This window comes from Electrophorus electricus, chromosome 22 (assembly GCF_041902795.1).
Source record: "Electrophorus electricus isolate QZ-2024a chromosome 22, ASM4190279v1, whole genome shotgun sequence".
Taxonomy (NCBI): Eukaryota; Metazoa; Chordata; class Actinopteri; order Gymnotiformes; family Gymnotidae; genus Electrophorus; species Electrophorus electricus.
Window position 1 is genome coordinate 5046913 of NC_137518.1, and position 12539 is coordinate 5059451.

Genomic DNA, 12539 nt, shown 5'->3' on the forward strand with positions numbered 1-12539 from the left:
TACAAAGTAACATGAATCCTGTATAGGTACAGCAGAAGTACAAAATGTACAAATGCCTGTATTTGACGGGCACTGTCTACACTCTGTAGTGTCCTGTGCCTTTCCAATCTTTTTGAGCCACAACTGACAGTGTAGCAGTTACATAAGTGGGCTTGAGTTGCAGGTGAAGTGCAGGGCCGTTTGGAAACTGGAGCGCGGTTGGCTCAAAGCAAAGGGAGAAGACAGAGGGGGAGGGACAGAGGCATTAGTTCTTCTTCACCAGGGCCAAATCACACTGGAAACATTCAACGGGGACTCACCCGTCCTGATGACCTGAGCAACAATGTACAGGTCTCTCTTCATATCCTTATTGCTTAGGTCCTACAGAGATACAGAGAGAGGTCAATGTGTATCTTGGAGCAAAAAAATGCTTCTTTGACCAAGCATATCCTTCGAAATCACAACCACTGTACTGCAAAAATCATTATTGCTCCAGTAACATCCACAGGACGAACCAGAACTTTTACTTTCTAGCCTGCCGTAAACAGTTTCAGGTGTGAAAGCAGGTGTTAAGTTCATGATAGTATATACTCTTTTAAGGACATTTATATCCCAAGTGCAGGTTTGGTATTGGTCTTTTACCGTAAACAGGGCGCAGAGCCGGTCCACTTTCTCTGGGTTCTTTGGGCCACCATTTTTGTTGAGTCTCACCATGAACTTCTCACTGCAACAACACAGACAACTGCTGTTACAGCAGCCCTCATATTGCACGCATAAGATACTTATGTGGGAGTATTAGCTTAGCAACTTCATCACACAGCAACTCAGTGAACCCTGTTGCTCCTTAATACACCTTCCCTACATAACGTTAATTAAAGCCAAGACGCCCTGCCCCACCGGAAGCATCTAACTCAATCCCAGCTCTCACGAAGCAAGACAAGATAGACAGGGGAGGCAGGTGGTTAATGTCCCTCGTTCTCCCCTAATCTCCTGCAGGGAGTCTGGCCAAGCGGGGCTAGAGAGACAGACGGATGATGGGGAAGGACGGAGGAATGGGCAGCTCTAATCGCATCAGAAAGGAGGAGAGGAGTGTGCTTCCCGTCTGCGGGAATCCAGCCTAATGGAGTCAGGGGCGCCAGCGGGGTACTAACAGGGCCGGGATCTCAGCCCAAGTCCTTGTGCCGGAAGGTCACTGGGGTTAGCAGAGCCTGCGGGGGCTATCCCAAGAAGGGGAATGTAGTTTACTGAAGCTGTGGCACAGAAAGAAATAAAGAAGCAGACACTAAATGAAGACACAATACATAGTACAGCTTACAGATACAACAGATGCAGATACAACAGCTAACAGCAAAGCAAATCTGTCAGTGTCTGATCTTGAAAATTTTACATGCCGACGCAGTATACATTACAATCAAGAACAAAAGGCACTTGCGCTTACATCCAGTAACTCCAAAGGGGAGAGAGGTTATTAGGAAAGGGCTCTAGAACAAGCAAGTGTGATGCTAGAATCTTGGAAGGTAAAGAGTGCAGATATGTTTAGCTGGTTCATCATCAGAAAAATGCTGCAATAAAAATCAACAGGGCACTATGCTTAAAAGTCGGAAGGGTAGCAGAGTGTATGTGTAATATCTGAGATATTCTCTTTATTTTTGTACTGGTTACTGGTTCATTGTTTGCTGCAAAGTGGAATAATGAACTTCCATCTGGATTGCTGCCTGTACCTCTCCTGTGGAGTTAGAATTTTGATATAGATGACTGCTTTTGTAGGGTGCAATGGTTTATCTCTTGCTTACAAAGAAAGGTTTCAAGCATGCCATAAAATATTTTGGATAAGACAAAAGGTCACTTGTACACAATAAGACATAAAAAGTCCATGCAGCTGAATTGTAGCAGAGTCTGAAAACAAAATGAAATATCCATACCTTGTGAAGGCCAAAATGGCTTCATCAGAGAAAGACTTTGTTTCTTTGTTTAGATTATTTACATTTAGCATTATAAAGTAACCTTTTTTTTTTTTTTAAACAAGTCTCCCAAATTACCAGCACATGACTGTGATGCCAACGCATGAATGTGTGGAAGGAAGAGGGGAGTCTTATCAGCTCTGCATGCGTCTGCCCATGCTCGCGTCTGTGCCCTGGTGTGGGAGAATGCACTGTTGACGCCATTCAAAGTGACTCACTCATTTCACGGCCGTTCCTTCCAAGAATGCCCAATCAGCTGGCTGGAAAGCAGCAGCAGTCTTCTCTAGAGGATACAGTACTGTCCTCTGGCACCAGTGACAGGTACTCATTAAAACCTTTCACCGTTTTCACGAGCTGTATTATTTTTCTGGCTTTGTTCCATTCTAAACCCACTTGAGCTATTGTTCTGAACACCACACTGCGCTCGCAAAAAAGGGAGTGTTATGAATAGCATATGTTTCACTGACGTTTCTTTCATCAAAGCCCACAGCACGAGAGGAGCCTTGCGTGGGAATGGGGGCAGGAGTGTTCGGGCCGCCCAACGAAAAAGAGCCAGGCCAGCTGCTGTGGATAATGCATTGGGGTGGAGGTGGGGGGAGGATTGGAGTGGTCTGATGAAGCGCCAAATAGACAGACCACTGGCTGGCAGAATAGGGGTGGTGCTGAAAGGACAGCTCCCAACCAGCCTGAAAGCACCCCGTACTGACTTCAGTATGCGTCATAGGAGGAAGTGAAAACAGATAGAGCATCTGCGTGCATGGCATGTTAGTGAGCATGCATGTGAAAGAAAGAAAGCAGGAGAGAGAGAGAGCGAGAGAGAGAGAGAGAGAGAGTGAGAGAGAGAGAGAGAGAGAGAGAGAGAGAGAGTGAGAGAGAGAGAGTGAAAGAGAGAAACACCAGCTACTTCTAAAGTCTTGCATGACAACACATGCATCCTTGTGCTTGAGAATGACATAGAGAAACACTCACCACTTCTAAAGGTTTGCAGGACCACAGAATGTGAGAATGAGAATGAAAGAATACAGCACTGACTCTGCAGAAAGAGCCCAGTACACAGTTTCTCACATTTCATGGCACTCCAATATACACTCAGGTTTATCGCTTATAAATGTCCAATCTGTGCATGCCTAATTTTGGGCTGACCCTGTGGGCCACACTGAGGTAAAGGAAGGGTGGACAGCTTTTGAGTGGGAGGTTTGCTGGCCCAATGCTGGGCTGTCAAATCTCTGATGAGTGGGTGGGCAAAGAGAGAGGGAGAGAGAGGGAGAGAAAGAGAGAGAGAGAGAAAAAGAGTGAGAGAGAAGGGGGTGCTGTGAATAATCTCTTGGCTAGTACTGGACCTTCTTGGTGTTGCTTACATAATGTTACAATGCGGTATGTTTTTAAATCACTGAACAAAGCAGAGAGCTAGTAATACCAAATGTCTATCATGTAAATTGTGATTTTATTAACAGCAGAGACAGGCTGCAAAAATCTGCATTGCAGTTCCCAACTATTTTTCTAAACTGTTGGGCTTTATTTGTTGTAACTCATAACCACGATTGTAATTCATACCCACTATCTCATGCACACACAAAGCATGTAAGCATATTTATCAAAACTCTGCCACGATTAGAGGGTTGTAAAAGCAACAACACAAATATCTGCCTTCCTCTTCCACACAGCAGTAGAGGCCAAAGAAAGCAAAGAATACACACTGGAAAGGTCTGTACTAATATGGCCTAAGAGAAAGAGGGAGATGAGGGCAGAGTGTCTATGATGAGACAGATCATCTTGTAAGTAAAAGAGTCACTGCAGGTCTCAAGCATCTTCTCACACACATGGCCTCTCGCATACAAACACACACACACACACACACACACACACACACACACACACACACACACACACGCACACACACACATGCACACACACACACACACACACACACATGGCCTCTCACATACAAACACACACACACACACACACACACACACACACGGCCTCTCGCATACAAACACACACACACACAACCTCTCGCATACAAACACACACACACACACACACACACACACACACGTGTGCTTGCTGGTGGTTTCTTTTATCCTACGATCTCTTCACTTCTTTGTCTTAACAGATTTCATTGGTGAATGTACAGTCTGATGTGTGATGTACGTTCTGAGTTTTGTATCAAGATGCACAGTCTGGGCAGCTGAGACAGTCAGAGTTGTTTTCCTCTGGAGTCAATTCTGCAACCTTTTCTCTCCTCCTGCCATCTATGTTCATCATCACAATGGAGCTGCTCCTAGGCACAGTCAGTGGCTCTGTTCTCCATTCTTTCCAATCTAATTCTGCACCTCTTCAAGGCTGTTTTTAATTGGCCCTTCAGAAACGTTCTGTCTTCCTACGAACCAGAAATGGTTCTTCAGAAACTTTTTTGTTCTCCTCCGAGGAATCGGCTATGGTAAAGTTAGCTCTAAATTATTTCCCCAGGAATCACTCCTTTAGCATTCTAATATCAGCACGACTCAGCACAGCAGATGTTGATTGATTGTGGCCTAAATACTTTTACAGCTGGTCTACAGCAAGTACTTCTGAATGCACCACACAATCTCCCTCTCAAGTCTTTTGTTGTTTGCCTGGAACTTCTGGATCTTAAAAAGGTTTCCCTCAGGTCCATTATCCACCCTGACCTCAGAGCTGTTCTCAAGCTTCCCATGAAGAAATTGGAAACACATCAAAAAAAGGTGTTGCCACAAGGCTTATGTTTGTCATCCCATTGTGGAAACTGAATCATGTTGACATGTGGAAACTGAATCATGTTTACTTGCTATTCACATTTCAGGAGAATGTGCCATAGAATCTGCCTGTTCGCAGTAGCATAAACTTCAGAGAGATCAACAGTCATTCCTCAAGCTATCATGCCATAGATATCATGTTACCATACTGCGTACTGTTTTTAAAGCCACATTGTGATTACTGAAGAAGATATTCTGATGTTTCACTTACAAGCCTGCACAGCTATCTCTGCAGATAGACTTATCATGTTTAAATTGACAGTGGTGAGAGTTGCACTCTCCCACTGTTGAGGGATGGCCTCAAGCTCCCAGTCCAGCAGCTTGACAGGGGCACCGCGGTGGTTTCTAAACGTCCACCATAAGTTGAACGTGTCAAGCTTTGGTTTTCAGGAGTATCCAACCATCAGCTGACCTCAAAGGGATGACGGAACATCTTCCAGATCAGCACACCATTATCACAGAGCTGTAAATGTTATGCATTTCTTGGAGTGCATAGGATGAATTTGTATTAGTGCAGTTTTTTCTAATGCAAGTCTTGCCATGACCACCATAGAGGCATGGATGCGGGGTTTCTGAGGGGGGGGGGGGTGTTTTGTGCAGGAATTGTGACAGAGCTGTCATCTCCTGACAGAGTTGTCATCTCCACTGCTCTGAAAACCAGTGGACTGGGCAGCTGCTTCACAGAACTGGAATTTGCTCAGGTCCATTTTTGAGCTAATTTCTCAGCTAGGGATCAACATTTCTGCTGTTATCATTTCCTGGTCTTCTGGAAGAGTTAAAGAGAGTATAGTATCATCTTCAAGTTTGCTCCAGTCTAATGTTAATAGTCAGCCAATAGCACGGGTAACTAAGCACAGGTAACTGACACATTGATGCTAGTCTTGTGGGGGATATCCATGGAGTATCTTTTTGTTTCTTTTTTAAATTTATTCTGGAACAGGATGTGAGTGATGATAAGATCATGCTTGCCATGCAGGGTTAAAATTCTAATTCCATTTACGTTGAACTGTAGGAAAGTTCTAATCTGTTTTGTCCTATTCTAGCACTTAGGACATCCAGGAGAAAGATTTTTTCTCTCTTTGGGAAGTGATTAAGGACCTCATTTAGATGCTGGTAGAAAATATCCTTGACATTATCCTCAGATGGTAGCTAACACTCTTGCCTAAGCACCGGGATGAGTGAAATAGTGGCTCTTGGGTCTTTTGGCAAGCTGAAAAGAAGAACCTATTCATTAAACCCACAGCATGCTGTGGCCCACCTAAAAGGTGACCTCACTCTTCCTTCAAGGACCCTTCTTCCTGAAGTTTCATTTTGCTTAGCTCTGCTACAGTAAAGTTTGCACTCCAGCGGGGTCCATCTGTTTCGTGATCTATCTCCAGTAGAGTCTGGGGATCCCTTGCTGCTAAATCTAGTGAGACAGGGGAACGTTCCTGTTCTCAAATGTTCCAGTGTTCTGATGGGTGCACCATCCTGTCCAGAAGTGTATGTAGGAGGGCAATTTTCCGGAGTAGGTTTTTCAATAAAGGAACTAAACAAAAGATTGAAATTGAGCTGCTGATCCACTCAGGAGTCTTTCACAAGAAGCTGCCTCTTTATTTTCAACTGCCAGTGATAATTGGCATGTGCCTCTGACATGCAACTCTGACCAAGAGTTCCCAGTACATTCAGACTACCTCCCACTGCCAGCTGTCTCTTATCTGCAACACCTGGTTCCAGCAATAGATATTGTTTATGAGGTTAAAGTGGAACACCTGTGCCAGGATCCTTTCAACTAAGCTACTAAATGAGGTCCTTCATCACATCCCAAGGAAGGATAAAGGTCTTCTGTGCCAGTAGGAGTGCAAATGTCCTTGAAGCCCTACTTCCATGTGGATAGACACTCTCAACAGTTTCAGGAGATAAATACATGGCCTGTTGTGGCCTGACAGACATGCACCACCAATATGTTTCTGTCAGTCTGTAGTCATGGGACATCCAGTTACCATTTGTGGCCATGTGGTGGTCCAAACAGTTTTGGTTCTAGTAAGGCTATGTACTGGTAAGGAAAATCCTTACAAATATGACATTCCTGTTCAGCAAGAGTTAGTTGATGTAAGTGAGAATGTACTATAGTTCTAGTAACTGTACAACTCCAGCAGCCAGTCACATAACATACACCTTCTGGACACTGTACATCAGCTCACGCACAAACGCACATGCACACACACACACACACACACACACACACACACACACACACACACACACACACACACACACACACACACACACTGCATGCACAAACACAACTGGGCATTTCATGGGCAGATCTCAGGTCATGTAAAGGTCTTTTTAGCCAGTCTGGAAACAATATGGTAATATATCAGCACCAACAGGAACATGAATCGACAGTCTTACATATGTTTGTTTAGTTTCCATATTAAATCATTCTGGTCAGAGAGATATGAAAAAGTCAAGAAAAGTACTAAAAACATTCTGTCTTGTAAAGACTAAGGTGATGAAAGACACCTCTCTGCAATATACTTTATAAGAATAATGAGAATAATGCATCATGACATGAATGGACCTTTTTGCATGACAGTTACCAGGGGTTCCTGCAAGGGTGTTTCTAGTTCTGCCAGCATGGCAGAAAATAATGACCACCTTAGCAGCTGGAGTTAACTAAGTCTCTGTTGGTGAACATGCATATGACAACAATTTTCCCAAGATGCTAGACAAGCTCTGCTTGGAAGATGTCATTTTAGGTCTAGTTGTCTCTAAGGGAATCATATCCCTGGAATTTATAAGTCGTAAAATCATCTTGAGAATAACTAACAACACTGTTAGACAGGGTGGGTGTAATTCACCCAGCAGATCACCAGGAGGGAAAGAACCAATATAATGTGAAAGAAAGAAGGAAAGCAAGAGTGAAATCAAACCTGACTTGGTAAGCCTGACTTGACAGACATCAGGATATAACAGGATAAAGACCAGGACCTCACAGTTCTTAGCCTTACAAGTCATGTAAAGTAAGTAACACAGACAGTCACTGCACTATGAAAAAATGGCCATGGTCCTGCACTATTATCATAGAAGCAAAAGTCCAAGTTAACTGCAAATCAAACCAAAAAATAACACTCAGGCCATGACTGTATACTGAAGTAGCAATAGACAAAAAAAAGCTATTAATTTATAATAAAAAATATTAGCTACTTCAGCTAGTTGAAAATCCACATGCTCTAATTCCTTCATTAAAACGTATTTCATACTAAATTTGCAGGCTCATCAAAGTTTCTAAGCCCTGTTCCCCCTTTCCTGAAAAGAGAGATAAACAGAATGTGGCACGTTTTCCCACATGGGAAAATGAAAGAGGTGCACAGGATCTTTCATTTGCCTTATTATCTTAATCCAATCAGATGAGCCAGTTTCCCAACAATGCTAGACTCCTATCTGAGTTACACTGCACTCAGACATTCACCTCAAACTACAGATTTGAAATGGTCTTACATCATGTGAAGAAGACAAACCTGAATGGTGGATTCCTTGTATTATATAGTATCAAAAAGATTTTACCAAATAGATTTTTCAAAAATGCACTGAAAACATAGGAAACATTCATGTTACATGGTACACATTTACATTTGTCACAATAAGATGGGTCCTGGAAGTATAACACAAGTGGTCATTTGTTTATCATTTATGAAAAAAGTCAGTTAGCCCACCTGTGTTAAATATCCCATCACCGAGACATCTGTTGCTAACCATAGCACCAATTACCACTTGGCTTGCACAGATTTATATACTAATTTACTTTGAATTCTTTATTGTATTAATCATTTTAATATGAATTACCATGTCAACTTTGATATAACTTATTCTCAAGCAGAGCATTCTTCTCTAAATCAGAGGAATAAAATTCTAAACCTCATGCCAAATGAAGTATATGATTTTATTATCCCCATTTAATGATGTCCAGAATTTTATCCTGTGACGTTTATTGAATTGCTCCATAGGCATTTCCTATCCAGAGTGTTTTCATCTTAAGGAAACATAATTAAAGACACAAAGAACCACATAATCTGCAATGTTTTTACTAGGCATCTCACTGAAAATGTGTCAGCACTGGAATAAGGGAAGGCTGATGTTGCCGAGCACCCCCTCACCTTATATGCTTGCCCTCCCTGAGGTCATAGAGAGAAAAAAAGATATCGCTGTCTTCACCAATGGTGTTGTAAGTGAAGCTCTTGAGATTGACAAAAAGGTGGTGTGGCACAGGTACTCTACAGATGTCGCCATGACGCTGTCGCACACCGTCCCCCTGGAAACAAAGGCATATCATCACAGTTAGTAGCATTAGAATGCTGATATATATATCACCAAAAGCCGATATATATATATATATATATATATATATATATATATATATATATATATATATATATATATATATATATATATATATATATCACCACATATTACACAAACCACTGTACTCTATTGATATAGTATATCTATGTATTTGTAAAAAGATAGTTATATTAAACATAAACATAAAAAGTGTACATGAAACAGGATATTTCACATGAACATATATCAAATATTTATTGAAATATTTATTGAATTATTGAATTATGAATATGCATAAACCTTACTAGACACATGCTGAGCATAGCTGATCTTGAGACAAACTTCTCAACACAGTGAACAATCGGAACACAAGTGGAACATCACAGCATGTGTACCACGCCACTCCTAACAAGGAATTTCATCCAGGTTTCACAACAGCTTGTCAGATTTCAGCCCGGAGGTCACCGGTGACCTATGCAAAGGACCAAATGTCCCAGTGCTCTTCACAGTTAAGAAAACGCATTGTAAAAGGTGATGTTCATACCTGGGAAGTGCTCTGCTGGACACTGTGCCTGCTGGACAGATGCTGGAAAGAGAGATAGAGAAAGAGAGAGAGAGAGAGAGAGAGAGAGAAGGGGTGGAGAGAAAGTATATCAGTAGACACATCCCTGAAAGTGATATACGTGTCCAACCTGGTTAGAATCTAGTAGGTGAGAAACATTATACTGTTGGGTGTGTCACAAATGGGTAGAAGGAATATTACTAAACCAAACTGAGTAAAACATACTGCCATGGAAATGACAGTGGCCACCAGGCTTCTGACAGCAAAGTGCAAATAAACTCTTCCTGGATACAGAATACTTATGGCAAATACCTTCAATATATGTATTATATACAATATACATGAAAATAAAATCATAATTTAGTTTAAAATGACAAACTGTAAATCATAACTGAAGCAAGGGGATTGAATATAAGTAATATATGAGTAGACAGATTTGGCCATAACTAAGCATTTTGCAACATTGGGATTAGTGTGTGTGTGTGTTTGAAAACATACACACATTAAGCCCAATGTTGGAAAATGCACCTGAGTGAATTATGATCCCATGTTATGCAGCACATTTCCCCCACTTTGCACTGCTTTCAGAAAAAAATCACACCACGATAAGCACAGAGCCCAATTTACAGGGGCACGTAACACAGCAGCAGATTCGAACCCATACACAGACACTAAAGCTCGCCAGGTTATGGACTTGCAAGTTTGATATGGAAAAGAGGTTGCGAGGTGTTGACATCACAAAAGAGCCAAAAAGACTTTAGAAACACAAAAGCTTGAAAATTCACAAAAGCCTTCATCCGTACACCCGTTCCTCCAATGGGCCACTGCAACCCTAACTTAGAAGAACTGTGAAAACAAAATTTTCTCTTTTTAATTTTTAAAACTTGGGAAAATAAACACATGCCATGAGAGACTCATTAGGCCATAACCTTGCCCAAGAGCAAAGTGGGTAAACATGGACTATATTTCAGAACATTTCCACAATTATAATGTTTAATTTTTTTGTGGCAGATGCATGTTTAAAAAATTCCTGCCTCACCCACTCAGTGGGTGGTCATATCTTTTTTTTCTCAGAGGCTTTGAAGGTGTGGCACAGTACTTTCGCTAGGATCATTTGAACAGTGATTGATGTTGACATCCTGAGATCAGTTGGAGCCATTCCTCCAGTTTAGAGGTCATAACCCCATGTTCCCCCGTCACCACTGGACAACCATGGTGTTAACCTTCTACAATCTCTCTATTTGTTCTTTCAGTCTCTGGTATTTTTTCAACTACTTTCCAACTTTGTTCCTCTGGACTTTTCATCACTTGGGACTGCCACATCTATTACCACTGCTGTTCTCTGCATCTTATCTACTATCACAAAGTCTGGGTGGTTTGCCATTACTTATTTAACTGTCTACATCTGTAGGTTACACAGGATCTTAGCTTTGTTGTTGTTCTCCACCACTCCCTGTGGTTTCGCCCATTTGGACTTGGGGGTGTCCAACTAACAGCCCTTGCATATTTACTGTCTCACCCTGGACAGTAAATCTTCCAATATGTAGGCCTCTTTTACCTTCTTTCTGGCAGGGGTATAGATTTTGTATACTGGATCTTTTGTGGAGTGACCCATTCTTTGGCAGGAGTTTTCTGGTCTTGATCCAGGCTGCTTCCTGCTCTTCTCTTGGCCAACTTATTGTGCCTGCTGAGTATCTGATGACTGGCAGGACATATGGGTTTTAGACTTTGGTTTTATTGTTGACATTCAACTGACACTTGAGGACCTGCCTTACCCTATGGAGGTGCTTGGATTTTGCTGTTCTACTTGTTTCTGCCCCATGGTTCTCATGTGACTTGGAAATCACGATATATAGAGATGTAGAAAACATTTTAGTGTAGTATGCAAGGTTTCCAAAGAAAAAGGATGCTGCCCTGCTGAAGAAGGGCCTCTGTTTCTCTGAAAACCTTGTGTACTACACTGAATTTTTTAATACCTCTATATCTTTAACCACTGTACCCTGCAGTTACTCCCTGGAATCTTTATAGATTTTTTTCTCTTTACTGAGCATTTTATACAAGAGGTACATAGGACAAAGAAGGACCTTAGACACAACCAGATGACAAGCAAAACATTCCAGACATTTTTTATTACTCCTGGGGCCAAAATACAAGAAGAGCAAATACTATCCAGCTCCAAGGACTAAAAACTGCTGTGAAACTAAAGCTCTTCCATACCACTTCTACATTCTTTGTTGCCTTAATGCAGATAAAGGTGGAGGTTTCACACCTCAGCATTATTTGTTTGTTTTGCTGCTGGCAAGGAGCTCTCCTTCCTTCTTTCAAATCAGACTGAGTATGCTCACAAACTGTGCCAGTCCTCCTCCAGGAAAAACTCAGACAGTCTTCACACCTCAATGATCTTGGGTTCTTTGGCTTGGGAGCACGAGATGGGAATCGGTCTAAACCTCAGAAACTCCAGTTTGACAGCTAGACCCTGCTCTGCCTCCTAGGCTTACTGGTTTTATGTTAAAATTCATCATGACATCTCTGGGCAGAGAGGCACTTCCCACTCCAAGTTGACCTCTGGCATCACAGCAGAGCCACAGGTGCCGATATCTAGTTATGCCCGTTTTTCCTTATTGGGTATTTTGAGGAGCAGAATAAATCCCTAATCTGTAACATGTGCTGCTACCATCAAAAAGTCATTGCTATATTCTGTAAAAAATAAATTGTGCTCAGTCCCATTTTAAGAACACAGAATGTAAATTATGCATGCATTAATAAAGCTCGCAAGTGCTTAATTAATGCTAATGTATTTTGCTGTATGTATTCATATTTATTCATGCTGTCTGCCATGCTATCTTTCCTCATTTGATATGGTACTTGCTGCCAAGAGTCACCTCCACCACAGCAAACAGAGACTAGAAAGACTTGCAATAATAAAGTATGTTT

General features: G+C 41.8%; 1 protein-coding gene across 4 annotated transcripts in view; it reads right to left on the reverse strand.

Moving 5' to 3' along the window:
- dock3 (dedicator of cytokinesis 3) overlaps positions 1 to 12539 on the reverse strand; it is a 157251-nt gene that overhangs the window by 48397 nt on the left and 96315 nt on the right. For all 4 annotated transcript variants that reach the window (XR_014119320.1, XM_081705151.1, XM_081705152.1 and 1 more), the window contains exons 8-11: positions 9588 to 9629; positions 8860 to 9014; positions 622 to 703; positions 300 to 360 (exon numbers count right to left, since the gene is read on the reverse strand). Coding sequence is in view for 3 of the 4 variants with exons in the window: in XM_081705151.1 (XP_081561277.1) it covers positions 300 to 360; positions 622 to 703; positions 8860 to 9014; positions 9588 to 9629 (340 nt within the window). In the remaining variant the exon portion in view is untranslated. The remainder of the gene's footprint in view (positions 1 to 299; positions 361 to 621; positions 704 to 8859; positions 9015 to 9587; positions 9630 to 12539) is intronic.